This window comes from Hyaena hyaena, unplaced genomic scaffold (genome assembly GCF_003009895.1).
Source record: "Hyaena hyaena isolate Hyena2069 unplaced genomic scaffold, ASM300989v1 scaffold_385, whole genome shotgun sequence".
Taxonomy (NCBI): Eukaryota; Metazoa; Chordata; class Mammalia; order Carnivora; family Hyaenidae; genus Hyaena; species Hyaena hyaena.
The window spans coordinates 677077-704150 of NW_024081022.1; the positions used below are offsets into that span (position 1 = coordinate 677077).

At 60.4% G+C, this 27074-nt stretch overlaps 3 protein-coding genes across 10 annotated transcripts in view; 2 read left to right on the forward strand and 1 right to left on the reverse strand.

The window, feature by feature from the left end:
* The window catches only part of DAP3 (death associated protein 3), a 28012-nt gene extending 20779 nt beyond the window's left edge, over positions 1 to 7233 (forward strand). Inside the window, exons 5-13 of one of the 3 annotated variants that reach the window (XM_039251393.1) lie at positions 462 to 559; positions 834 to 970; positions 1901 to 2031; positions 2572 to 2652; positions 2736 to 2894; positions 3347 to 3406; positions 4021 to 4110; positions 6102 to 6219; positions 6878 to 7233. In XM_039251393.1, the coding sequence (XP_039107324.1) occupies positions 462 to 559; positions 834 to 970; positions 1901 to 2031; positions 2572 to 2652; positions 2736 to 2894; positions 3347 to 3406; positions 4021 to 4110; positions 6102 to 6219; positions 6878 to 6963 (960 nt within the window). In that variant the 3' untranslated portion in view covers positions 6964 to 7233. Of the gene's footprint in view, positions 1 to 461; positions 571 to 833; positions 971 to 1900; positions 2032 to 2571; positions 2653 to 2735; positions 2895 to 3346; positions 3407 to 4020; positions 4111 to 6101; positions 6220 to 6877 lie in introns of all 3 variants that reach the window. The other 2 variants (XM_039251395.1, XM_039251394.1) reach the window with 2 other exon arrangements.
* Positions 7234 to 12064: 4831 nt separating this feature from the next.
* On the forward strand, positions 12065 to 15918 carry MSTO1 (misato mitochondrial distribution and morphology regulator 1). Of its 5 annotated transcripts, none has more exons than XM_039251330.1 (14): positions 12065 to 12287; positions 12377 to 12512; positions 12723 to 12792; positions 12872 to 12947; positions 13144 to 13198; positions 13279 to 13417; positions 13704 to 13821; positions 13895 to 14029; positions 14116 to 14268; positions 14480 to 14611; positions 14681 to 14865; positions 15083 to 15180; positions 15259 to 15371; positions 15619 to 15768. In XM_039251330.1, exons 1-14 carry the CDS (start codon positions 12204 to 12206, stop codon positions 15667 to 15669), a joined length of 1545 nt encoding a protein of 514 aa, XP_039107261.1. In that variant the 5' UTR covers positions 12065 to 12203; the 3' UTR covers positions 15670 to 15768. The 5 variants fall into 5 exon arrangements, with proteins under 5 accessions (XP_039107261.1, XP_039107259.1, XP_039107258.1 ...); XM_039251328.1 differs by having other exon boundaries at positions 12070 to 12287; positions 15083 to 15183; XM_039251327.1 differs by having other exon boundaries at positions 12078 to 12287; positions 15079 to 15180; positions 15619 to 15918.
* A 168-nt stretch (positions 15919 to 16086) lies between these two features.
* Positions 16087 to 27074, reverse strand: part of GON4L (gon-4 like) — a 69820-nt gene continuing 58832 nt past the window's right edge. Inside the window, exons 21-33 of one of the 2 annotated variants that reach the window (XM_039251325.1) lie at positions 26594 to 26710; positions 24562 to 26223; positions 23890 to 24145; positions 23214 to 23398; positions 22304 to 22501; positions 20761 to 20904; positions 20150 to 20293; positions 19930 to 20049; positions 18941 to 19054; positions 17851 to 18049; positions 16830 to 17409; positions 16633 to 16735; positions 16087 to 16336 (exon numbers count right to left, since the gene is read on the reverse strand). In XM_039251325.1, the coding sequence (XP_039107256.1) occupies positions 16187 to 16336; positions 16633 to 16735; positions 16830 to 17409; positions 17851 to 18049; positions 18941 to 19054; positions 19930 to 20049; positions 20150 to 20293; positions 20761 to 20904; positions 22304 to 22501; positions 23214 to 23398; positions 23890 to 24145; positions 24562 to 26223; positions 26594 to 26710 (3972 nt within the window). In that variant the 3' untranslated portion in view covers positions 16087 to 16186. Of the gene's footprint in view, positions 16337 to 16632; positions 16736 to 16829; positions 17413 to 17850; positions 18050 to 18940; positions 19055 to 19929; positions 20050 to 20149; positions 20294 to 20760; positions 20905 to 22303; positions 22502 to 23213; positions 23399 to 23889; positions 24146 to 24561; positions 26224 to 26593; positions 26711 to 27074 lie in introns of both variants that reach the window. The other variant, XM_039251324.1, reaches the window with a different exon arrangement.

Sequence of the window (27074 nt, forward strand, 5' to 3'; positions counted from 1 at the left end):
TCTCTCTCTCTCTCTCTCTCTCTCTCTGCCCCTCCCCAGCTCGCACTCTTGTCTCTCTAAAATATAAACATTAAAAAAGTAAAACAATTAACATTTATTTAATACTTACTATGTGTCCGATAACTTTGTTAAGGATTTTATATTCTTTTAATACTCATTAATCCTAACTGGCATGCACGGCTATGTTATAAGATGTCCATAGATTATTTGTAGATTTCAACTAACCATGTACTATCTCTGCTTCATTAATAGAAATAATCAAAAGGTGACTATTGTGTTATTTGGTGTGGGACACTGTGTCTCAGATTTTAGCTAAATTATATGGATAGATTTTCATATTCAATACCAACCAAACATCTCTTCAGTGAATAAAGGGAAAGCAGGTGCTGAGGTGCTCTGGCCGGTCTCTCGGGCTCAGTGGGCCCCACGCCTCATGCTCCCTTCCCATCCTTGTTTGTTAGGTGAAAACTTTCAGCGAAGCCTGTCTGATGGTGAGGAAGCCGGCCCTGGAGCTTCTGCGTTACCTGAAAAACACCAATTTTGCCCACCCCGCTGTGCGGTATGTTCTCTGTATCCTTTCTGGCCTGCCAGGGCCGTCCTGGGCCAGCGGGGGGAAGGGGAAATCTTAGTGTTATCTGGGGGGCGCCTGGGGGGCTCAGTCGGTGAAGCGTCCAACTTCAGCTCAGGTCATGATCTCCCAGATCGTGGGTTTAAGCCCCGCATTGGGCTCTGTGCTGACAGCTCAGAGCCTGGAACCTGCTTCGGATTCTGTCTCCCTCTCTCTCTGCCCCTCCCCTGCTCACGCTGCCTCTCAAAAATGCTGTTTTTGACAGAAGTGTCCTTTCCGGTGATATTTTCTTTAACCCCAGTGCTTTAGACGGGGAGAAGGGGACAGGAAAAACCCTCAGTCTTTGCCACGTGATTCATTTCTGTGCAAAGCAGGACTGGCTCATCCTACACGTTCCGGATGGTAAGGGCTTCCTCTCCTCGCTGTCCATGCAGCCGGGTCGGGTCTGGGGGCCGCAGGGGCTCCAGGGAGGCCTCAGGCCTATGCTCCGACGCAGGCCAATGCGAGCCACTCGGTCACGGCCACACAGTGGCCACAGGCAGGGCGCGAGGTGAGGGCAGCGCAGCAGCAGCAAGTTCCGCGGCAGCTTCCCGGAGCTTCTACGGTAAGAACAGAGCGCTTTGGCCTGGCGTCCTTGTGGTGACGTGGCACCCAAGAGTGTAAGCACCTGTGCGCGGCATCAGCACGCGCTCTGCTGCGGTCAGCAAGCAGTTCTGAGTCCCCAGGGTCCCCTGACACGCTGTCCATCGGCATTCTAGGGTCTCAGCACCCCCTCCTTTGCGTATAGCCATTTGTACAGGGTTGCGTGCGCAGCTGCGTTTTCTTGACTCCCTTTAAAACCTGCCAGGACGCTCCAGTCACCCTTCTGCCACGTGATGCGCGTGTCCTAACTGCAACGAGGTTTCAGCTCATGTGGGCCAGCCCCAAAGTGACCCTCTGAGGCAAGGAGGCCTTAAGAAGTAGGCCGTGCATTTTTGACCAGCACGGTTTAAACTGTGTGGGTCCACTTCCAAGCCGATTTCTCGGAGGATGTTATGTATTGTGGGTGTGATGCTCTTGTTCACATTTTCTTTTCTCTAGCTCGTTCTACTGTGAGGATACAGTAGGCAACACATACACAGCCAGAGTGTGTGTTACTTGACTCTGTGTTATCAGGAAGGCTTCTGGTCAGTAGTAGGCGATTAGTAGTTACGTTTTGGGGGTCAGAAGTTATAGGCAGACGGTCAACTGTATACGGGAAGCTAAAGCCACTTCCCTCAGCTTAGAGGCAGAGAGTACTTCGAGTTGTGTGCACTCAGCTGCTGCCTGCTGTGACTCCCAGCGTGTTTGCAGCTCACCTCTGGGTGAAGAACTGCCGGGGGCTCCTGCCGTCCACCCACAACCGGCAGCGCCTGGACCAGCCCGTACAGGCTTCCATCTGGCTGAAGAACTTCAAAACCACCAATGACCGTTTCTTGAGTCAGGTAACGAGACTCCCGGAAGCTTGATGCTGGACGGTCTTTATTTTATTTTTCAGTTTACTTACTTGAGAGAGAGCAAGAGGGAAAGGGAGAGAGAATCCAAAGCAGGTCCCAGGTTCTGACCTGTCACACAGCCCTATGTGGGGCTCGAACCCATGAACTAAAGTCAGACACTTCACTGAGCCACCCAGGCGCCCCTAATTTTTTTTTAAATTATTTTTGAGAGTGCGCGCGAAGCGGGGGGGTTGGGGAGAAGAGGAAGACACAGAATCCAAAACAGGCTCCTGTCTCTGAGCTGTCAGCACAGAGCCCGACGTGGGCTCGGTCAGTGAAGCCTCCAACTCTTGATCTCAGCTTGGGTCTTGATCTCACGTTCCTGAGTTCAAGCCCTGTGCTGGGTGTGGAGCCTACAGGAAGGAAGGGAGGGAGGGAGGGAAAAAATATGTGAAAACAGACTCAGGCAACCTTCCCCTCCTACCTTCTCAGCTACAGATGGGTTCGTCTTTGGGCCGAGTACCTTTTTTGGTTTTTGTTTGTTTTTAGATAAAAGTTCAAGAGAAGTACATCTGGAACAAGCGGGAGAGCACGGAGAAAGGCAGCCCTCTGGGAGAGGTGGTGGAACAGGTATGGAAGCAGACGGTGGCTGGGTCCTCTGCCCCCACCCGGCCGCCTCTCTGGGACCGCCAGCCCGCCTCTCTCCCCTGCAGGGCCTCACGCGGGTGAAGAACGCCACGGACGCCGTCGGGGTTGTGCTCAAGGAGCTCAAGGGGCAGAGCCGTGCGGGCAGGTTCCGCCTCCTGGTGGCGGTGGACGGAGTCAACGCTCTCTGGGGAAGGACCACGCTGAAAAGAGAAGATAAAAGTTCGGTAGGAAAACTGGGCTTCTCTGCGCTGCTTACTGTGACGCCGGCGCGCGGGCAGAACGTGGCCTGGTGGCCCGGGCGGTACATGTCGTCTGGCCTTGGGAGTGTTTGAATCAGCTTGAACCCGGGGCAGAGGGCGCCGTGGGGCTCCCCCCATCCACTGGGAGCCGCAGGCGGGCGTCTGCAAGGGCGCGTCACGGCATCACAGCGGGGGCTGCGCGGTTCTCTCATTCCTCCCGGGGCTGAGCGATGGCTTCCGTGCGCAGCCGTCAGACCCGCGGCCTCTGCGCCAAAAGGGCAGAGGCGTTGAGGGAGGCGGTGGTGTGGGCGCAGGCCGCCCCCTCCCTTGTCGACGGGTTTGAATCCGAAACCTGGCCGGTGGGCGGGCAGTCCCAGAGCAGGCAGGATTCTGTAGTCCCTGGTCATGGACTGACCCGGCCCCGTCTGACCCGGCAGGTGGCTGCCGAGGAGCTGGCGCTGGTGCACAACCTGAGGAAGATGGTGAAGAACGACTGGGTGAGCATGTGTCACTCCTCAGAGTTTTCGGTCTCCGATCGCACGCACAGAAAGTTCTTGTATCTTCCTTAATTCCCACAGCGGTGCCAAAGTTTAAAATCTGGATATTTGGTTTCTTTCCACTCGCCTGGGGAAAAGCCATTGTACTTAAATCTTGGCATACTTTTACTTTGCGGTTGTTCAGGGTGGTTTTATAACTTACCGACTTTGAAAATGATTTTGATAAATTTAAGATCATGTAACAGTTTGCTGTCAGAGCGAAATCAGAATTGATAACTACTTAGTTGCCATTTAACTGTACTAAAACTCTACAGATGATTAAAATGCACTTTTCCGGGGCACCTGGGTGGCTCAGTTGGTTAAGCGTCCAACTCCTCTGATTTCAGCTCAGGTCATGATCTCACGGTTTGTGGGATTGAGGGTCGTGATCTCACGGTTCGTGGCATCGAGCACCAAGTTGGGCTCAGCATGGGGTGTGGAGCCTGCTTGGGATTCTCTCTCACCCTCTCTCTGCCCCGCCCCATGCGTGCTCGCTCTCTCTAAATAAACTGAAAATAAAATGCATTTTTCTCTCTTTTGCGCCTTTTTCTAATTGAGCTTTTTATTTCTTTCAGCATGGAGGTGCCATCGTGTTGACTTTGAGCCAGACTGGGTCCCTCTTCAAGCCGCGGACAGCCTATCTGCCCCAGGAGCTGCTGGGAAAGGTCCAACCATTAGAAAATCTGGTTCCCCTTAGATAGTCACTTTGTCTAAAGAGATCTCTCGTGCGCTCTTTTTTTTTTCTTCTCTTTCCTTTTGGACATAGTTACAGACTTGGAGAACAGCCATATTCCTGTATGACTTCACCCAGATTCCTAAACGTTAACACTTTACCATATTTGCTTTCTTCTTCTCCATCTATTTTTCTCCTGAATTATGTGACAGCAACCTGAGACACGATGCCTCTTTCTTCCTAAATAGCGTGCATTTCCTAAAATCAGAGACATTCTGAATACTGAACCACAGCACAACTGTGAAAACCAGGAAACTGGCACGGATAGGACGCTGTTCCCTGATCTATAGGGCTTCTGACGTTAACAGTCACCCCATGTCCTTCACAGAAAGCCGCGGATCATGTGTTTGTCTGGGGTCTATGGTCTCCTTCGAGCTGGGACAGTGCTTCAGTCTTGGGCTGTTCAGATCTGTGTGTTTGAAGAGTGCTCGCCGCGGTGGGCTCCCTTCCGGCTGGGCTGCTGTCGTCTCCTGACTGTGTGATGGTAGATGCGGTGCCGGGTCTCTGGGAGCCCACAGCGGGAGGCCCCTGGGAGACCCAGTCCCCCCAGGACTCCAGGGGTAAGGGGGACACTTGGCTAAGGTGCTGTCATCTGGGTTCTCATCAGTAAAGTGACTGCTCCTTCCGTGACGAGTGAGTACAGGTCAGTGGACGGGTACTTGAGACCCAGTCAACGCCCTGCACCCTCAGGCCTCCCCCACTGGCCTGAGCCTCTGCCTCTGGTTCTCCCCACAGGCCAGTGGAGGTACTTGCAGAATGGTATCTTCTAATGGATCCCCTGGCTCCGTCACACGCAGGAACTTTCCTTCCTTACTCCTTTCTCGAGACACATAGACTCCTCTTTAATGAGCTCCAAACCTTTACTGTCATTACTGATTTTGGTGCTTAATTTGCCCCGGATCAAGCCTGTAAAAGCCCCTTCAGCCTTCAGGCTGTCTTCTGTGCTCTCTGCCCAGGCCCTGTCCTAGCCGTTTGTTTCTCCGGACACCCCTGATTCATGTTCGAGGAGAATGTGGTATTTGCCTACCACGGCCCAGAGGCGCCTGGCAGGCTGGGGCGCTGGAGCTTGCGACTGATCTCAGGGTCGGGAGTTCAAGCCCAGTGTTGTGTGTGTTGGAGCGCACTCCACATAAGTATTTAAAATACGCTTCCTTTAAGAGGTGGAACTGAAGTGATGCCCCACTTCTTGAGCGTGGACTGGAATTTAGGTACCAAGACCTGAGTGCCAGGTGTGCTCATGGCTACTGGGGCATCACTTCCAGGCCTTCTGGAGAAGTCTGGAAATAGACACACACGTGTACGTACTATACACATCCGTGTGTCCGCACGTACACATCCACGCTTGTCTGTATCCGTTCCTGTACTTGTTAGAAAACCAGGCGTTTGTACGGATACGAGCTGGCCTCACAGGCCCCTCCCCTTCCCGCATCCGAGACCCTCGCCTCGAGCAGTAGGAAGGCTGCCCCCGGCACCCTCTGTGGGGTCAGCGGTCCCGACTCCCCGAGAGCGAAGCTGCAGGCCGCGGCTCAGGGTCCGCCGCGCGCGGTGGTGTCCGCCCAGCCGCGGGGACCCCTGCTCCCGTCACTGTCCTGTCTGGAATCGGAAATCCGGTTTGATCCGTTCATTTCAGCTCATGTTCCAGTTAATGTCTTTTTCCGTATCCTTATTAATTTTGGTTCCTGTTTTTGAATCTATGAACTGTCAAAATGGTTGTTGGCTTCTGAAGTCAAAAAACTGCAAAACAGATACTTAAATATGTGTGTAAACCCACACCCGGAAGCTTCTGCACCCGGCCGAGCGGCGGCGAGGAGCCAGGCGCTGTGTGGAGCCCGTGAGGCGGGCGGGAGGGCCGCGTGTCCGAGTCCGATCTCCGCCGGGTGGTCCCCTAACGGGCACTGTGACTTTACCCTTTTCCTTCTCCAGGAAGGATTTGACGCCTTGGATCCCTTCGTTCCCATCCTGGTTTCCAACTACAGCCGGAAGGAGTTTGAAAGCTGCATTCAGTACTACCTGGAGAACAGCTGGCTTCAGCACGAGAAAGGTCCGTGACTCCTGGGGGGTTGCGTTCTGAGTCCCCCCGAGTCGGCGCCGTGACCCCTTCCCCCCGGCTCCTCTCTGGCCGCGGGTGTGGAGAGCGGTGGGGGCGGGAGGTTAGGGTTCAGTTTACAGAAGACAGGACGTCTCTCCCCAAATTCTCACGGCAGTGCAGCATCCGGTGCTCAGGGAAGGAGGCGGCCAGGCCAGGGCCAGCCCTGCGTGCGTGCGCGTGTGCGGCCGTCGGCCCCGCAGCACGCCCCTGCTCCACCCGCCCTGTGTGCACACGAGCGTGCGGCTCTTGTTTCCGCCTGGCCCTCGGCGCAGGGAAGAGGAAAGGCTCCCGCGTCAGAAGGCGGCGGAGAACTAGCCGGGACGGGGGTTCTCCCAGGGACGGGGAGGCGCCCAGAGCGGCCGCGCCCGTGGGGCGCTGGGAGGCGGCACTGGGGAGGTTTGTAAGGGGGTCGAGGCCGGAAGCCGGACTCGGCCCTGAGGGAGACCGGCCTGTTGGAGGATTAGAGACAGAAAAGCTGGTAGTTTACTGGGAGGAAAGTTCTAGAAGCGAGGCCCCTCGGGACTGTGACGTAGCCGGTGAGGACAGAATTTTCGGGGTAACTGCGGCCGGAGAACCGCCAGCCGCGTGTCTGACCCCCGCCCCCCCTTAGCTCATACGGAGGAAGGGAAGCAGCAGCTCCTGTTCCTGAGCAGCGCAAACCCCGGGCAGCTGGAGCGGCTGTGCGCCCACCTCTGAGCCGCGTCCCAGGCGCCTGGACGGCAGCGGACGTTTCCTTCCACGGACCCCGTCGGGCGGGGGCGGGGCGGGGGCTGCACGGCGCATGCGCAGAGGCCGCTGCGCGCGCGGGCCTGGACGGGACTGTGGTCCCTCCCGCCGACGCGACGGGACCGAGTGGCAGGAAGACGTCCTCGTTCCAGAAACTCGGTTAACGGGGGTGGTTTTCGTATGTCAAATAATTATGGATCTTTGCCTTAAAAATAAAATCTTTCTTAAAGTTTTGTGTTCGATTCTTGTTAGGGGTCTGACGAGACTAGAGCCTAGAGAAATTTCCGTGAGTTCTATTTTCCAGACTTGACTCGGCTCAGGAGACTGAGATTCACACCGTAACCCCCCCCCCCCCACACACACACCCCCCGCACCTCCCTGATGCTCACTTCCCACGACGCTGCAGGCTTCCCACGGCGCCGGGAGCCTGACCGACGCCCCTCTGTGCCGGCTCCTGACACGGTGTGGAGTGAGGGGAGCGCAGCGACCGTGGTTCTGTCTACACAGCCACTTCCGGGGGGACGGGAGGACCAGGGACTCGGGTCAGCGCCGCCCACCCCGGTGGGCCCGGAAGTCCGAGTCCCAGCCGCCACTTCCCGGCAGTCTCAGGGCCTCGCAGCCGGTTTCGCCCTCGCGCCCCCTGACCCCTCGGAGGGGCCGCGAGGCCGCAGTCACACGTGCAGCTGCTGCGGCGCAGGGCCTGGGGCTGATGACGCTCCTTGCGGGAGACCGTCTTCCCGGAGAGCTGGCTTCCCCGACGCCGGGACCCCCGGCCCTCACGGCCTCGGCCGGACTCCCAGGCCTGCGGGGGCAGCCGCCACCACCCGAAGGGCCCCAAGCCCCTTGACAAACCCCTTTAGTGCGGTTCTGCCTTCTGATCCCTCACTGATGCCCCCACCGGGGACCGTCGGCTGCAAGTTTATCCAGCCCTGAGCTCGAAGCCCTCGCCTCTCCATCCTCCCCACCCCCACCCCGCCTCCCCGCTCCCAAGGCTCCCCAGGCCCTAGTGAGCTGTGCCGCGGCCGGGGCCACCCGGGGGCTCAGTCCAGCTCGGCTCCTGCTGTTGCCCTGCGTGTTACTCAGTTCAAGCCACAGAAAACTAGGTCTCGTGGAAACCAGCCTCCTTCCTCTCGTTCCCGTTTTCCAGAAGCAACTTCTGTTACCAATTCCTAGACATAAAACTCCGCAAACATTAGGCTTTTTGGGGCGCCCAGGTGGCTCAGTCAGTTAAACGTCTAACTTTGATTTTGGCTCAGGTCATGCTCTCATGTTAGCGAGTTCAAGCCCCATTTGGGCTCTGAGCTGACTGCACAAAACCTACTTGAGATTTTCTGTCTCTTCCCCTCCCCCTCAAAGTAAAATAAACTTTTTAAAAATAGGCTTTTTTTTTTTTAAAAACTTCAGTTTTTTTTTTTTTTTAAGTTTGTTAAGTTTACTTATTTTGAGAGAGAGAATCCTAGACAGATTCGGCGTTGTCAGCACAGAACCGAACACGGGACTCAAACACATGAACTGCAGGATCGTGACCTGAGCTGAAGGTGGGCACTTAACCAACAGAGCCACCCGGGCGCCCCTGAAGATTTTATTTGTAATAAATTCTACACCCACTGTGGGGTTCGAACCCCCAACCCGAGTCCCACGCCCCAGCGACGGAGCCGCCACACTGCTGTCACCCGGGCCCCCACCACTGACAACAGTAGCTGGAGCCCCGGAACGGGAGGGGCCTGGACCTGCATCCGACGGGCAGACGGGACCTTTGCCTGCAGATGAGGCTGGGACCCACTTCCATCTCTGGGTGGCGGAGCGCCTCGTCGACAGGCCTCCTCTTTGTGACGAGCGTGGAGCGAGTCGTCCGGCTGCCCCACCCGAGTCCTACTGAGCAGTTACCGTTGTTACTTGTGTCATCTGCTAAATGTGGACTCATTTTTTTCCAAATCCTCTATCATAAGCCACCCTGTCCAGTCCCCTTTTTCTTAAGATCCTTCTACTATAGACTTGCCCTCACGCCCCGATTTCCTCCGGCTCCGTGGGAAGCCTGCCGCTCAGTCCGTCTCTTCGGACTTGTCTTCATGGCTCCATTGCACTGAATCCAGATTGGGAAGAAGTAAAACTGTCTTCATTTCCAGATGACGTAACCCTGACAGAGGGAACCTCGGGCCTCTGCACACGCACAGCGGACAGCACCGGAGGAGCATGTGCAGAACCGGTGCTGGGCGGCCGTCCCAGCACGGAGACGTGCAGAACTGACACTGAGAAAGTAAATTCAAAAGAGCAGGAATATACAGTATTGGCAACTTTAACAGAAGAACTGCAAAACTATCCACCAAAACCATAACCTACTACTGAGGGAAATTTAAAGAGGATCCAAATGGACGGAAAGACGGTCCGTGCTCACAGGTTGGAAAACCCCATGGTGTTAAAGTGTTAATTCTCCCCAGACTGACCTATAAATACAGCGCGGTCAGTACCGAAATTTCAGCAGGCTCCTTTGCAAAAATTGGCAACTGACCCTCAAGTTCATACTTGAGAAGAAAAGAACCTGGAGTCGGAATGATTTTCTCAGGCAAACTGGGAGGACCTACTCTTCCTTTTTTCAAAACATCACCTAAAGCGACAGTAACAAGGCGCACGGCCCTGGCCCCGCCACAGACGCCGCCGAGGCCAGACAGAAGTCTCTGTTTATGCTCAACTGATTTTCAACAAAGATGTGAACGCAATTTGTTGGGGAAAAAACAATCAACAAATTGTGCCGGGATGGCTGGTTGTGGACAGGCAACCATGGATTCGGGCCATGGACTCACTTAGACACTCAAAATGTAACACAGGGCTAAGCGTAAGAAGTAAACTGTAAAGGGGCGCCTGGGTGGCTCAGTCGGTCAATTGTCTGACTTCAGCTCAGGTCATGATCTCACAGTTCATGAGTTCGAGCCCTGCGCCAGGCTCTGTGCTGACAGCTCGGAGCCTGGAGACTGCTTCTGTGTCTCCCTTGCTCTCTGCCCCTCTCCCACTCACGCTCTGTGTCTCCGTCTCTGCCCCTCCCCTGCTCGTACTCTGTCTCTCAAAAATGAACTTTAAAAAAAATTTTATGATCATAAATAAAAGAGAACAAAATCTTCATGACCTTCTATTGGGCAAAAACAACACCAAAGATATGGTCCATAGAAAAAACATTTGATAAACTAGACTTCATGAAATTCAAAAAAATTTATTCTAAAAAAATCCCATTAATTAAAAAGAGGGGCGCCTGGGTGGCTCAGTGTTAAGGTTAAGTGTCCAACTTCGGCTCGTCATGACCTCAGTTTGAGAGTTTGAGCCCCACGTCGGGCTATTTATTTACTTGAGTCACCATTTGAAAGGAAATTGCAGACAAGTCTTTTATCACATTTCTCCTAAGAACAGGATATTCTTCTGTGTAACCAAAATACCACTATCACACTGGAGAAACCCATCATCAATATAATATTCTCTAATACGGTCTTTAAATTACATCTTCATGGCTCCCCCCTCCCCCACCCCCATTGCCAAGCCAGGTTCCAATCAACATTCACATATCACATTAACAGTGAAGTATCTCATCAGTGTCCTGTTACCTTCAGCAGACCCTCGGGGGGGGGAGGGGGGTGTTGTTATCTGACATTTTTGAAGACACCAGGCCAGTGGTACAGGCTGTCCCACGTTCTAGACGCGCCTCATTGTTCCTGCAGATACAGGTTACAGGCTTTCGCAAGCACAGTAGATGGTTGGCCACAGTCACATCACTTCAGTGGGTCCCATTACTGGTGATGCTAAATTTGATCACTTGGTTAATTGTGACACGCGTCACTGTAACAGTATGTTTTCTCAGTTACCAAGGTAAGTTTACCTGTGGAGTGTTACTCTGTAATCCTGAAACCTTCCCGTTTACCAGCAAATTATCACCAAAAAGCTTTAATATCCACCGATGACCTTCATCTGAATAAAGTATTAAACTGATACCTGCAATCTAAATGCCACCATTGTGTCTACATTTATTAGCTGCTGCTCTATCACCCCTAACACTCTCCCCTCTCCTTTTTTTTCTTCGCCTCCTTGCGGACAATTTTGAAAACCTGATGTTCACCCCGTGAAATTGGAACAGATCAACAGAACAGGATGAAGAGCCCGGAAGGTAAAATAAAAAGCATTGCTAACATTTGAAAAGGTCCATATAGATGACTGTTTTAAAAGCAGAACAAACAAAACTCTATTCTTGTAAAAACTTCCTTTAAGGCAGTGAAAACGACCCAGGGCGGTAGTAAATACTTCCAATACATAGAACTGACAAAAAGCTTGTATCCCGAAAAAAAGTGCTTACTCCCACGGATGAATAAGACAACTCAAAAGAAACATGTGCAAGAAATCTAAACGTGTACTTCACAAAAATGGATCTCCAAGTGGCCGATGAACGTAGGAAAAGGCGCCCTCAGCCCCGTTAGCAGTTCCACCCAGCGACTGGGGCTACGATTGGTAAGGTGGGGGTGCGTCGGCCGGCATCTCCCGACACCGCAGGTGGCGGTTCACACCGGTAAAGAGTTGGGGAAGACAGGTTTGTGCCATTTACCAAGCTCGACTACAGCCATCTTTCGGACCCCAGGCGCGCGCCGCCCAGGCGGGTGCCCCCCCGAGGCGCGCGTGTCGCCCCACGGGCACGGGGAGGCTCGGCACACGCCCACCGGCCGGCCGCCAGCCGGAGCGACCCCGGCCCGCCGTCGGCGCTCCCCTCGGCCGCGTCGCACCCGCGCGACGGGGCCACGCAGGGGGCTGAAAGGATGCGCAAGCATGGAGAGGACGTTCCCAGACGACCTCGACCAAACGGAGGGCGCCCGCCTCGCGGGCCGTGACGGGCGGGCAGCCGGGCCGCCGCGCGGTCCGGGGAGCCTCCTCCGCCGGCCGCCGCCGGGCCCCACGCGAGACGCCAGGCCCCGCCCAGAGCGCGCCACGCGGCGCACGGGCCCCGCGCCGGCCACTTCCGGCCGCGCCGGGCCCCGCCCCCCAGCGAAAACGGGGGCCCGCGCGCCCCGCGGGCTGTGGGCGGGGCCTCCGAAACCCGACGCGTCGCTCGGCCCGCGGAAGAGGCCTGTGAGGACCAGTACAGCGCGGGGCCGGAGGCCCCGCCCCCACGGCGACGCTCCAATCGGCCCCGAGCGGCGAGTCGGCTTCCGCGCCTGCGCGGCCCAGCGGAGCCGGGCGGCATGGCGGGCGGGGCCCGGGAGGTGCTCACGCTGCAGTTGGGCCACTTTGCGGGCTTCGTGGGAGCGCACTGGTGGAACCAGCAGGTGAGGCCTGCGGGCGCTGCCCCCGCGGGGCCGCTCGGGGTCTCCAGACGCCCCCGCTAAGGCCCGGCCTTCCCGTGTGCTCCCCCCAGGATGCTGCGCTGTGCGCCCCGACCGGCGGCAGGGAGCCGCCGGCAGAGCTGTGTCCCGACGTCCTGTACCGGACGGGCCGGACGCCGCACGGCCAGGAGACCTACACGCCCAGACTGATCCTCATGGATCTCAAGGGTGAGGCGGGCCGGGGTCGGCCGGCGCCAGGAGCGCCCCGGGCGTGCGGAGCAGGGACCCGGCGCACTGGGCACTCCCGTGGGCGCCCGCGGTGCTGCCCCGCCCCGGCCGCCCGGCTCAGGCCCGGCTGGGGATGGCGGGGACGCCGGGCGCGGGGGGGCTTGGCGGCCGCAGGCTTTGCCCCGACGTGGCCTGTTCTTTCTCGCACAGGTAGCCTGAGCTCCCTAAAACAAGAAGGTGGCCTCTACAGGGACAGACAGCTGGACGCGGCAATAGCTTGGTATCGGTGACACACGCAGTTTGGGCACAGGAAGCTGGACAGCCGTGGGGGACTGTCACTGAGATCCGTTTTCTTTCAGGCAGGGAAAGCTGACCACACACAGGGAGGAACTCTGTCCCCAAACCCCTGGCCTCCAGGACCTTCTGAGCGCAGAGGTGAGGGCCTCCAGAGAAGGAGGATTCTGGTCCTCTTCAGTACCTTGGGATGGCATTCTGGCAAGAAGCACGTTTCCAAAGAAGTGTAACGAGTGAACGCAGGCGGCGGGGCTGGCCTGCAGGACCCAGAGAATCAGTCCGCTTGTGCCTCCAGGCTGCCTGGAACTCAGTGCAGGTTCTTTCCTCCGCCTTCCAGGGAGTGCTGAGTAGTGATGGTACCTGGAGGGTCAAATCCATTCCCAATGGCAAAGGTGAGACTCCATGGGCACCACAGGGTGGGGAACGGGGCAGAGCAGCAACGGGAAGAACGTTCCTTTGGACTCTTCTTCAGGCCCCGCACCGCTCACCACTGCGACAGCCCCCAGACCGTTCATCCCCACGGGGGGCAGCATCAGGGTCTGGTCAGATTTCCTCCGGGTCCATCTCCACCCCCGGAGCATCTGTATGATTCAGAAGTACAACCACGATGGGTATGCAGGCCGGAGGGGGGAAGCAAGGAACAGGTTCCCCCCCCCCCCCCCCCGGCTCCCCCCCCCCCCTCGACTGGCCCCACCACCACCCCCAGTCACCCCCCCCCCCCCCCCCCCCCCCCCCCCCCCCCCCCCCCCCCCCCCCCCCCCCCCCCCCCCCCCCCCCCCCCGGTGTTGATGAGGCCCTTGCAGCCACCTTCCCCACCCCCACTGCAAGTGGGATCGTGGGGGGTGGAGGCTGGAGGGCGGGGCTCCTGCAAGTCGGGGTTGTGCTCACGCGTGGCAGGGAAGCGGGCCGCCTGGAGGCCTTTGGCCAGGGCGAGAGCATCCTGAAGGAGCCCCGGTACCTGGAAGACGTGGAGGACAGGCTGCACTTCTACGTGGAGGAGTGTGACTACCTGCAGGTAGCAGCGCGGCCGGGCGGACGCGGGCAGGACCCCAGGCCCGCGCTGCCTTCCACGCCCCGTCTTCTTCCAGGGCTTCCAGATCCTGTGCGACCTGCACGACGGCTTCTCCGGGCTGGGCGCGAAGGCCGCAGAGCTGCTCCGAGACGAGTACTCGGGACGGGGAATTATAAGCTGGGGCCTGCTCCCTGGGCCCTGCGGTCGCGGGGTGAGGACGCCCGGGGTGAACAGTCCCGGGGCAGGGAGCGGGGCCTCCCGGGGAGAACGCGCTTACAAGCTCCTTTCCTCCCCCAGGAGCCCCTGAAGAACACCTATCGTGTGTTGAACACCGCGTTGGGCCTGGTGCACATGTCCGCCCACAGCTGTCTGGTCTGCCCCCTATCCCTGGGTGGCAGCCTGGGGCTGCGGCCAGAGCCACCCGTCACCTTCCCTCACCTGCGCTACGATGTAAGGCTCGAGGCTCCTGCTGCCACTGCAGCCCTGGCCCCAGCCTTTCTCTGCCACCAGCCCAGTTCTTGAACCCTCCGCCTGAGCCCAGCCTGATGTGGCCCCTTTGGAGCCCACGGTCCTTTGCTTTCTCCCAAAGCACCTGGACGTCCCTGCCACGAGGACTCTGCCCTCGCACCCCGGCTAAGTGCCCTTCCTGGTGTCTCTACAGGCCACTCTGCCCTTCCACTGCAGTGCCATCCTGGCCACGGCCCTGGACGCGCTCACCGCTCCGTACCGCCTCCGCTCCGCGCCACTGCCCATGGCCCACCTGGCAGATATGCTGAACTTCTCTGGGAAGAAGGTATGCAGCGTCAGGCAGGACGCGGCCAGAGCTGAGGAAGCCACTACTTGACCTGTCCCTTCCCTTTAGGTGGTGACTGCAGCGGCAGCTGTCCCCTTCCCCCTGGCCCCAGGCCAGTCCCTTCCTGATGCCCTGGTGCAGCTGGGAGGGGCCGCCGCATGGACCCCGCTGTCTGCATGTGGGAGCCCTTCTGGGACACGCTGCTTCGCCCAGTCCGTGGTGCTGAGGGGTGTGGACAGAGCGTGCCACACCAGGTGAGGGCGGCGGGTTCTCCCCTTCGGACTCCCATCCTGGTCTCGCGCACACCTCTGGGTGTCCTGATGGCATCGCCGCGCTCTTCTCCTTCCGCCCCCGCCCCCGCCCGAGACAGGAGCCTCAGCGTCCCTCGTTGGCCACTGGCCCGCGAACACAAAAATCCCTAGGTCCTGGCCCACAGGTTAAGGATGGCTTTGGCTCTGTCCTGGCAGCCAGCTGGCCCCGGGGACCCCTCTGCCCTCACTGCTGCACGCGTGCACCGCCGGGGAAGACGTCTTGGCCCAGTACTTACAGCAGCAGCAGCCCAGAGTCAGGAGGTGAGTGCGCTGCCCGCTGCCCGTGCCCAGACCTTCCTCAGGTTCTCGCTCAACTGCTGCTCTCTCGCCCCACAGCTCCTCCCACTTGCTGCAGGCTCCCTGCAAGGTGGCTCCCCCGTACCCCCGCCTCTTCTCCCCAGGCCTCAGCCGGGAAGGTCTGCTGGCGGACGGTGCCCCGTGTGGAGCAGGTACGTGGGCGGTGAAGGCATGGGAGAGGTTTTGCTCTCTCCTTCCCTACATGAAGGCTCTCACGAGGTCCACAGTTAAACATCCCTTTATTCACTCGATGGCTCCCGAGGGACGTGGCCTTCCTCCGGAGCAGTGGAGCCCAGAGGGGCGGCACGTAGTCCGCTGGGTCCACTCCCCCGCCCAGTCTGCACGGCAGAGCCCGGGGTGAAACCACCATTTCAGGCCCCCTTTCCCGTCCCTCCGCAGCCGTGGAGAGCGTTCCCGTGCTCGGCGCCCTCTGCTCCTCCTCGGCCCTGACCCGGGCCCTGGGGGACCTGGCTGGGGAGCTCAGCAAGCTGGACGTGCGGCGCTGCGCCAGCTTCCTGGCCGCGGGGGTGGAGCAGGCGGAGCTGGACGAGGCGCTGCAGGAGCTGCGCAGCCTGGCCCAGCGCTACCAGAGCGGCGGCCTCGGGGACTAGGCGCGGCGTGCGCGGGACGGAGCCGGTTTACAATAAAGACCGCTGGCCGCCGGAGCTCGGTGCTCTGGGACTGGCCACGCCAACACAAGCCTCTGACGCGTAGAGCCACTGTGATGGGGTCCCAGGACAATAAATACGCGCCGTGGGACCTGGGTGGCGGGGAGGGGGGAGGGAGCCACGGGTACATTCGGAAAGACCCAGAACGACGCGTGACCCGGCAGAGCCCTCCCCACCCCAGTCGGCCTCGGTCCTCTGCCCCTGTGCCCGTGGCCCTACACCCAGAGCTGCAGGGGCCACGAGCGCAGCGCAAACGCTGCCCGCCGGGGCCAGCAGACGACACCCGCGTGCGCCCAGGGTCACGCGTCCAGCTCCTCCTCGGACAGGAGGTCCCCGCGGTCGGACAGCTGGTCCGTGTTGCTGGTGCTGGCTGCGTCCTCCTCCTCCTCCGAGCTGGCCTCGCACGCCGTGTGGAAGAGCCGCATGAGTTCCCGGAAACGGCGGGAGACCTGCGGCGAGAAGGGCAGCGCGGGCGCCGCCTGCAGCCAGCCTGTCTGTCCCCACAGTGAGCCCGGGAGGCGTGTCCCCCACACCGCGGGGCCCTCCCGTCCAGAGGCTTCTTAGCGCCTCGCCCCAGACAGCACGGCTCCCACGCCCGGCCTGGAATGGGGTCTGGGGCTTCAGCCACCCTGGTGCGTGGGCCCCTCCCGGGGGCCACCTGTCCAGCCGCACTCCGTGTCCTGTCTCCAGCTGGGCCGGCCGGCCCTCGCCTTCCCAGTCCACGTGCTCGGGCCCCGCCACTGACCTCGGCCGGGGTCTTGTTCCCCAGCTGCTGGGAGATAACGCTGAACGTCTGCGGCTGTGCCCCCCGCTCCTGGCACATGGTGAGAATCACGCGGTCGGCTTCCCTGGAACCCACATGCCACAATTAACCCGGTTAGCAACACGGACGTGCCCACGGTTTCCGAACACACGCAGCGGCCACTGCCCCGCCCCACCTACCTTGTCCACAGCACCACCTTTTCCCCAGTGGAGCTGACCTTGCTGTTGTTGGCACAGACCGTGGCTTCTGTGGTCTTCGGCTGCTGCTCACCCACTGGGCCCTTGCCCTGCGTTCCACGGTCCTTAGGCAACCCTCCCCTAGAGGCCTTGGAGGAAGTCTCTGAGGTGTCCTTTCCTGACGAAGAGTCGTGGACGGGCGACGTCCTGTCTGCGGTCTGCACCCCGGCTCTGCTCGAGAGCAACCAGCCCCGCGGGCTGTCCGAGACCTCAGACAAGCGCCTCCTCCCTACGTCTCTGGTCCTTGAGGAAACGGGACTCGGGAAGGAAGCAGGGCTCTCCTCAGTTCCTGGCCACTTCTCGGCTGCCGGCGCATCCCAGGCCGGCATGGAAGGCTGGGGCTCACCCACTGCCTCCTGGTCCTCGGCCCCATCCCGAAGTCTGGGGGACGCCTCGGCCTGGTTTCTCCTAACCACGGCTCCAGAACTGGAGAGCAGGGCAGTGTCGGGCGAGCAGGGCGGGGGGTCCTCCAAGGAGAGCCGCTCTGTCAGGGTCACTTCCTGAGTGCTCCCCACTGCTGATCCTGCTTAGGAGGAAATTAAGGAGCAGAGAGTACGGACGGGGCCAGGGTGCACCTGGGATGCCCGGCTACGCCGGGGCCGCGCAGGTGGGCTGGGGTGACAAAGCCCCGGTCCCCAGGACGGAGGTGGGGCTGGCTCAAGCCACTCAGGTGAAGATAAACACCCGTCAGGGCCCGGAACGGCAGTCTTTGGGGCGCCGACCAGCGCGGTCCGCGGGCAGGGGGGAGAGTGTGCAGGCGCACGGTCTCACACCCCCAATCTTCGAGAGGACGGAGGCCACAGCAGAGCGACTTGAGGCGGGACAGGAGGATCCCCTGTTACTTATTAGCGAAAGAGGAGGTATCTGTCCGAGAAGGACTTGCTGCTCCTGCTCAGAGCCGCCTGCTGGTAGTGAGGACACGGAGACCGGGGGCGGCAGGGGGGCCGGGCCGGCAGAACCTCACCTGGGCCGGGCACAGCTCCCCTGCCCGGCGGGCCCGGGGTGGCCTCCACGCCTTCCAGCTCGTCGGGGGCCTCCTCCTCCAGCACGTCCTTGCGCTGCCCGGCCTCCTTAGCACCAGGCCCGGGGCTGGCCTCCCGCTGGGGGCTGCCGCCCGCCGACTCGTGGGGCTCCTTGCTCTTGTAGGACCTGCCATCACAGACCTGCAGAACGGCCTCCCTGGTCAGGGGTCTCCCGAGGACGTTACCACGGGCTGAGCCCCGCCCCCGCGCCCAGGAGGTCCACCGAGTCCACGCGCTCTGCCACCTTTAAGCGGCCCACAGGGTGTCTGCTTCTACTGCCTGCTCCCCCAGCCGGGACTGCACCTTTGCTGCCAGCCCTCCCCCCAGAGGCCCCGCGTACTCCAAGCGCTGCTTTCCTGACACAAGTGCACCTCATTAAAAAAAGAAAGCAAGCTGAGAAATAAATATTTGAAGCAATCGATTTTTATCCAATTCCAAAAGCTTTACCCACCGGATTCTTTTTTTTTTTTTTTTTTAAGGTTTATTTATTTTTGACAGAGAGAAAAGAGAGAGTATGAGTATGCAGGGGAGGGACAGGGAGAGGGAGGGAGACAGGATCTGAAGCAGCCTCCAGGCTCTGCAGTGTCAACAGACAAGCCCGATGCAGGGCTCGAACTCACAAACTGTGAGATCATAACCTGAGTCGAAGTCAGACGCTTAACCAACTGAGCCACCCAGGCGCCCCATCCACAGGGTTGTCTTTAAAAGCAAATCCGTTCAGTACGTGTAAAAGATTCTTTTTTTTTTTTTTGGAAAAGGTAGACTTTTAATAACTTTTTATCACCAGGTTAACTCATGCAATTACAAACTACTTAGAAGTTTCTCAAGAATTACTGCTGTTTAAAAAAATAAAAGCTCATTCTTACATAAGTAATATTTAATACCTCACTGGGACACCTAAAAAGCTCTATTTTAACTGGAACGGCGTGTGCACGGCCTAGCGCGAGCATGTGGGCCTCGCAGGAGGCCAGGCCGGAGGCCAGGCCGGAGGCCCATGTGGGAGCAGACCCCGCCCCTCGGTCGCCCGCTCACCCGGCTGCTGCAGCGGCCACACCCTCGTCTCCTGCTCTTCTTCAGCTTGGGATCGGGGCCTCCCTCGGGGCAGGAGCAGGCACAGTCCCTGGCGCCATCGGGCCATTCGGCGTCCTAGGGGACACCCGCGCTCAGTTAGCGGCCCAGCACGTCCGCACAGGCCGTCTCGGTGCCTACGCCGGCCTCCTCTTTCATGAGCCCCCGGTTCTCCTCTCAGCCTGGGGACACTCAATCCCAGCCCGTTTTCATCTCCCCGACAAGCCCTCAATGACCCGAAGACCGGCATCTCCCGGTGGCCCAGATGTTTCGAGAAATACTTAAGCCACATAAGATCCGAGGCAAAGTCCCGGGAAAGCTCCGTCCGGAGGCGTGACCTCCTCCCCAAGCCTTGAGCTCCGCCCCTCCCGGCCCCCTTGAGGGGGGGCTTTCCTTGTGCTTTTGGAGGCCCCCATGGGACACGCTCTGTTCAGTAAACCCAGAGGCAAGTTATTGTCCCAACTGGCGACAGAGAGATTAAAGAAGATGTCCAAGGTCACCAGCTGCTAGGAAACCACTTTCGGCAAGGAAGAGCAGAAGAGGCGTGGGGAGGGGCCTCCTTCCTGGAGAGCAGCAGAGCACAGGCGGTCTGCGCAGGCCCGCTCGCGCCCGCGCACGGCCGCTTATGGACACGAGGCCCCGGCGACGGCCTGGCCACAAACGCTTCGGCCTCTCTAAAATGCTGGGACGGCCATGGGGTTCCCCGAGAGAACGACCAGGTACGTTCCAGGAGCACGCGCGCGCTGTCGCCGGTGCCGCCAAAGTGGGGACTCACTTCTGCGTCTTCGTGCCAAGAGGAAGGAAGAGGCGAAGACCCCCGAGAAACACCCCCGAGCGAGAGGAGAGGAGCAGCAGCCTCCCGATGGGGCGGCCGTGGGCGCGCCCCGCCAGACGCACACACGCAACCCAGGGCCCGACTCCGGACCGGCAGGCCACGCCCGACCACCGCGTACCTTGTCGTGGTTCTGGGCCCCGATCTCTCTCCTCCTTTTGCTCCTTGCGGCCGCGGGCGCCCGGGGGGGCTCCTCCTCCTCTTCCACATCTGGCAGGGCCACTTCCTCAAAGCCGTCAAACTGGGGAGGAGCGGGCGCCGCTCAACGCAGACCCCGGGCGGGCGCCCCTCGCTCACGCGGCCGGCCCGCGGCCCGAAGCCCCGCGGCCCGGGACCCGCACCTCGTACTCCTTCTCCTCCGTCCAGTTGACCTCTTCGAAGTCGCCCAGCCGACTGGCCGCCGGGCGCAGGTGGTCAAAGAAGACGGAGAACTCGTCCTGCAGGTGGTCGTGGCCCTTGAGGAGCTGCCACACCTGCGTCTTGAGCTGGGGAGGGCGCCAAGGGACAGACAGGCCCCAGGGTTTCTCCAGGCTGCAACCCCACGGCGACCCCAGACTCCAAGGCCACCTCCCCACTGCCCTGAGGGACACACGGAAGCCTCTCTGACAGCCAAGGGTTCTTCCCCTCCCCTCCCTGCGTGCGTGCCTGCGCCGGCGGGGTGCTCACGTCCGTGTGACCCAGTGACGACACTCCGATCCCCAGCTCAGGCAGCGTCCCCTGCCTCCCGCACCTCCCCCCCCCAGGGCACTGAGGGGACCCCGACACGGCAAGAGCAGGGAGGCTCTGGTTTCAGGGGACAAGCACCCCCTATTCCGGGAGCCTAGGAAAAGCCTACAGAGTCCTCGCCTTCCCCGTCCCTCCAGGACGTTCACGGCGCCCAGAAGCCAGAGAACAGGGGCCGGGTCAGGGGGCGCCAGGGGGCACAGCGGCAGGAAGCAGGCGGGAGGGGCACCTCGGTGATCTCCTGGGGCAGGCAGTCGGCGCAGCTCTGCAGGACCTTGATGATCTTCTGGTGGTGCGAGGGGTTCTCCGCGAAGCAGATTTCCAGCTGCCGGAGAAACTTGCGGCTCTTCTCAAAAGCCTGCTGCTCCTCAAACTAGCACAGGGGAGAGAAGCGGAGAGAGTCCCTGTGCGGCTGAGCAGGGCCGGGTGCTGCGAGCAGAGGACAGGAAATGCGGGCCTGGGGCGGGGTTGACGGCACGCCGCTATAACAGCAAAACCCACTTTAAGACCTGGGTCCAGGGTGTCTGACTTCAGCTCATGATCCTCTGGTTGGGGAGTTCGAGCCCCACGTCGGGGCTCTGTGCTGACAGCTCTGAACCCGCTCAGGTCCCCACCCCCGCTCTGCCCCTCCCCCGCTTCTCTCTCAAAAATAAACATTAGAAAGTATATATATACGTATACGTCAAAGGAGTCAGGCGTCCACCCGCTGTGGGCTGTAAGGCTGGCCAGCCCCCGAGACCAGGGACGTGAACAGACCCAAGACACATGCATGTGTCACGGAGCTGGGGTTCCATGCACTGTAGAATCACACTCTCAAGGTCCTGTGGTGCCACACAGTTTACAATGACTCCACACGAGCCCTCGTCTGAGCCTCGGAGCCACAGGGGAAGAGAGGGCGGAAGGGTGTGCAGTCACCCCGTTCCCAGGATGCCGGGGGGCTCTGTCGGCCCGGGTCATGATCTCCCAGTTCCTGAGTTCCAGCCCCACGTCAGGCCCCGTGCTAACAGCTCAGAGCCTGCTTTGATCCTCTCTCCCCCTCTCTGCCCCTCCCCAACTCATTCTCTGTCTCTTTCTCAAAATAAAGAAATAGACTTAAAAACCAAAAGTCACCCAACTCCCATGTGACCGCCTCAAGCCCACCAGAACCCCTCACTGTACTGCTCCTCCCGGGGTCTCTCAGTCATGACAAGACGCTAAGAACTACTAGAATATTCCCTCACGTTTACACACTTTTTCTCCAAAATTTCAAATGTCACCTTACGTGGCAGCCATCCCCCTCCCGCCTACAGCCCTCGCTGCTCTCTCCTGACACAGTCTTCGTTCTTCAAGGCCTCGTCACCAGGAAGCACTTCACACATTTACCGTTTCTGTCGGTTTCAGAAACCTCACATCTGTTTACTACATACGTTTATTTCACTGTCTATCACCTGAGTCTCCCAGGAGAACGCAAGTGCCACGTGGGCAAGGATGTCACCCTTTCTTAGCAGCGTGTGCTGCCCGGCGCGCTGGGCACTCATGAAGTGTGTGCTGCGTGGGCGCCTGTCTCACGACAGCAAGGGCACGAGGCACGGGACTTCCCTGAGGCCAGTGAGGACAAGCAAAGGGACGGCCCCACGTGGCCCACGTGAAGGAAAGGGAGAGGAGGAGCCAGGAAGGTCACCCCTTGAAAACAGGAGGGCTCTGTGGGCCAGGGCAGGGCCATGTGACCGGGAACAGTGTCCGTGAACCCTGCCCAGCCCCACGTCGCCGGCCCCGGCCACCGCAGCACTTACCAATCCACAGGCCAGGGCCTGCTCGGGCAGTAGGAAGGCAGCAAAGTCCTTGAGCAGCTGAGGCCAGTCCTGGAGCAGAAGCTGCAGGCTTCTGTAGAGATCCACAGCCGTCTGCCTCTGAGCACTGGACTCGAACTCGTAGATGACCTGGAGGAAGTCCTCGTACTTGCCGGGGGCGTGCCGCAGGGCTTCTCGCACCTGCACGCAAGAGGCACCGGCGTCAGTGCTCCGTCCGGGCGCCCACGCCAGGCAGCAGCGCCGGCCGAGGAGCAGGGGCCGTGCCGGGCCGTTCCCACAGGTCCCGGGCCCTGCGCGCGGCGGACACGGCACACACCACAGCCGGCTCACAAGCCCAGCGAGCCTCTCTCCCCGGAGCACAGCCCGGGCCTGTCCTCGCGGACGTGAGCTCCACGCGGAGACAGAGAAGGAGCGCCCCCTGCGTGTACTGCCACACGCCACCAGCGGAGGGTGAACGACACCGAAGCCAGGAAGGGGAGGCAGCAGCAGCACTGCGAGCAGGCCCCTTGCAGGGGGCGGGAGGGACGGGCGAGAACTAAATGGCTACTTTAAGAGAACGAGGCTGGGGCACAAGGCCATGGCCAGGACTGGCTCCTGTCTCTGGAGACCAAGGTGCTTCCCTGAGGTCCGCCCTGGGGCCGAGGCACAAGAGTCTTTGTTCTCAGGCTGAGGCCCCAAGAAAGGTCCTTCTTAGCCAACCCGGTGAAGTCCCCCTGTCAGATGATGGAATCCCCTTTGCCCACTTCCTGAACAACAGAGAGGTGATGCTCGGGCACTAACGACAAGCCACGTGTCACTGAGCCCTGTGCCTCCGGCCCCTCCCGCAGACCCCTGGAAAGGAGGAGAAGCGGGCTCAGAGGGACGGGCGCAACAGGAAGCAGCATCCGCATACCCTGGTCAGGTAAGCCTGGGCGAAGGCCAAGTCCTTCTGCTCCCGGAGTGGGTCCCGCTCAAGAATGTCCTCGTCGTACAGCAGCAGGAGCTTGGCGGTGTCCTTGCTGGCCCGGGCCCGGCCTCCCCGCCTGCCGCGAGCCCGCTGGCCGCTCCGGCCCTTCCCCGCGGCCCTGCCGCCCTCTCCTGGGGAAGACGCAAACCCGTGGCTGCTCTGACCCGCCCCTGCGCCTCAGGAGAACGCGCCCCTGCACCCGCTGCCGCTGCTGCCGGGGGAAGCGGGGGTCTGGGAAGGGCTCAGGAGACCCCGCCCTCGCACCCACCGCCCCCGGCCCGGATCTGGGAGGGCCTCGGGAGAAGCGCTGGCGGGAAAGGGCGGGAAGGCGAGGCCCCGGGCCCGTGCAGGCGGCCGTGCCGCGCGGGACACTAGGGCACCTCCGCCGCCGCGCACTGAGGGAGGGAGGCGTGGGAGCGAGCACAGCCTTAGCCGGGCTCCCGGAGGGCTCCGTGCCAGTGAGGAACAGCAGCGTTTTCTGAAATGAACGTAGCTCTTAGCCTCACACGTGACTGATGGTCTGAGAGCCACCTAGATACTGGGACGACTCTGGGAACAAAGCTGGCAGCGCGGGCGCCGGACCCAGGAGCCTGGGGGAGGCCGAGGGCAGGGGATTCCCCACCTGGCGGGGCGCTGCCGGCCTCCGCCTCCGGAGCGGTCCCGGGCGAGGCGAGGGCGGCCGGCGGCTTCTCGGCAGGGTCCCCGGCGGCCTCGTCTGTCATCTCGTCCTCCTTCTGCAGGCTTTCCATCCCTTCTGCCTCCTCCTCCTCCTCCTCCTCGGGCTCAGAGTTCTCCTCCTGGGAGTTCTCCTCCTCGGACTCGCCCTCCTGGCCCGCGCGCCTCTCGGAGGCCAGCCAGGTCAGCTTCTCCATGGTCTCCTGCAACCCCCGAGAGTGTCCCCAGGGCTGGCATCGCCGCGCCAGGGGCCACCAGGGCCCAGCATGAGTCGGCACCCAGGGGGACACGATGCGTTTTGAGAGGTGCCCTCCACCCTGGCGACGGCTCTCCTCTGTGGGCTGCACACGTAGGACCTACACGTGGAGCCATTTAAACCACATGCAGGGGATTCACTCTAACAGGTGAGGGACTGCCCCAAGCCTCACGCCGGAGTAAAAGTTCACCCTTCTCCTCTCCTCTCGTCCCCCGCCCCCCAACCTGTGTCTCACAGCGTTGTCAAGAGTCACACAACTAGGGGCAGGACTCTCTAAACACAGCACGCAAGCAGGTGGCCTATCAGTAAATGAGGCAAACGGCTGAGACCACAGAACACATGCGAACGTTCCCCGGCTCTCACCTGGAGCTCTGGGACGGACAGCACAGACTCCTCGGAGGCTGAGGACATCCCGTCCTCCTCGTCCTGGGTTAGGTCGTCAAAGTCCTCCTCCTCCTCCTCCTCCGGCCCGTCCTTTTCCACCCCAGCTTCCGGCCCAGCCGGGGTCCCGGCCGCCTGGCTGTCGGTGCCGGCCACGGCCTCAAACGTGCCTGGGGGGCTGCTGCGCACCGCGTCGGCGTCGGCACAGGACGGCGCTACCTTCGGCGAGCCTCTGCTCACGGCGCCCAGGCGTCCCTCGTCCCGAGAGGCTGCGGCGGCTCCCGCGGGCGGACTTCCGTCCTCCGCCTGCTGCTGCGGGGCGGGCGGCCGCCTGGGCTCACCGGGCCCCTCCCCTGGGAAGCCAGCGTCCAGCCCCTCAGGGCGCCCTCCCCCGCTGTCCTCACCGGCGCCCTCCCCGGGCTCGTTAGGCTCCACCTTGACGGCCTCCTCCGTGTCCCCGGCGGGCACACTCACAGACTCTCGGGAGCCCGGCAGTGGCGACTCCACACCCGGGCCCCCGTCCTCCGCTTTCCCAAGGGTCCGGCCACGGGTGCTGTTCTCTGACAGCTCCTCCTGGCACACGCGGTCTGCTGCCGGCGGCCCTGGGCTGTGCTCCTCTTTGGGGAAGACAGGGGCACAGAGAGGAGACGGTTCCTGGGGTTCTAATTTGGGTTCCAGGCCTTGAAAGGCATCTTTCGCTTCAGCCGAAGGACAACCGATGTCCACGCTCACTTGGGTCTTATCTTCAGGGGCGGCGGGGACAGGAAGACTCACAGAGTTGCCGGAGACGATGAGGGGTGGGAGAGAGGAGGCCACCAGAGGCTGGTTCAGCGGGCAGGGGAACGAAGTGGGGTTCACCAGGAGGGTGGTGATGGGAATGGCCTGTGGGCTCTGGGCCACGGCCGCGCTGACAGGCTGGATCACACTGCAGCCACTGCCAAGGCTCACGACCTTGACCGTGGTGGCGGGCACGGTGAAGATAACAGGTACGGGGTGGATGAGGGAGGCTGGCTCCAGACACAGAGAGGCCTTGGCCCCCTTTCTCTTTGAGGCTCTTGGCCTTGCACATGGCTTTCGAAACTTAGAAGGGGCCAGTGAGGGCAGCAACACCTTGGGCACAGGGGCAGAGGGGAGCACGGTCTGCGGCTCAGACAGAGGGAAGCCAGTCCTGGCCTCGGGAGTCGTGGGAGGCAGTGCAGCCGGAGACTCAAAGCCGTCTCCGCCAGGGCCCCCCAGTGGAGGGACACCTGGCACCGTCTGTACGACGGCAGCTGGCTGGATCACGTGAGGAATTCGAACCACCATTTTGCTAGGAGGGGCTTCGGCCTGAGCAGACGGCGCCGGAGTTTTCCCGGGGGCCAAGCCAGGCGGGAGGGAGGGGCTGGGCCTGATTAGGAGGGGCTTCAGGACAGGTGGCCGCTTCTGCCTCCAGGCCTTCCTGGAAAAACAGTTGGCAACTGGCTTCAGTTTCAGGACTACACCCTTGGGCAACAGCAGTGGGTACGGAGTCTCACTGCCCAGTTCCGAGCTGCCTGTCCCCAGGCCTGGCTCTGAGCTGACCTCAGCGGCTCCCGTCACACTTCCTACCCCTCTGGCGCCGTCAGCTCTGCGGCACAGCTGCTCCCGGATGGACGGCAGGCTGGCCTGTTGAGAGCAAGAACACACGGATCTAGCACATGTCAGGATCTAGCAAAAAAAAGCAGCGCTTGCTGGATTTGTGGGACCTCCTCGGACAGTCTCCAGAAATCTTTCCGAGAAGGATTCTTCTGCAGGACAACGAATTTCTACAAAGACTACATTCCAATCATACCCTCTAGAAACTCATTTGGCCTGCTTTTCAAAGACTGTAGAGCCACCCGGGGGAGGGCAAGAAGCAGGAGAGGAAGGGTGCGTGAGGGAGAGCGCCAGTGCCCCGTCCCACAACTCCAGCACTGGGGGCAAGAAGTGGCCCTTGGCGGCTCTGGCAGGGTTTGGTGTCGCTCGGCCACGTGCGCACTCAGGGAGGAGGCTGCACCTTTAACCAGAATGGAAGCCGATGCTCCTCCCTCTCTACAGGCGGCCTCCACTGATGCGGCTCGATCTCCTCACAGCACTTCACCAGGACGGGCAGCTGTTTGGTCTTCTTATAAAACTGAGCAAGAAGCAATGAAACAGGAGTTACGTTCCATCAGGCTGGGGAGCGGATTGTGCTCACACACACACACACACACACACACACACACACACACACACGTTCATGCACGTAACCAGCACATGCTAAATGCTTCTGCACGTCAAGTTACACTAATCCCCAGTGAAGATTTTATAACACTCTGTGTCATCAGACAGGGACAAGTTTAGGTCACAGAGAAAAGGAAGCAGATGGTCAGAGCAATCATACTTAAAATCTGCTCCTACTCAACAGCTGTCACGATAGTGCCTTAGCCCTCATCTGGGAAACATGGAAGCTTCCTATGAAGGAAATAATGGTGCAAAGGACACCAGAAAGGAGGCAA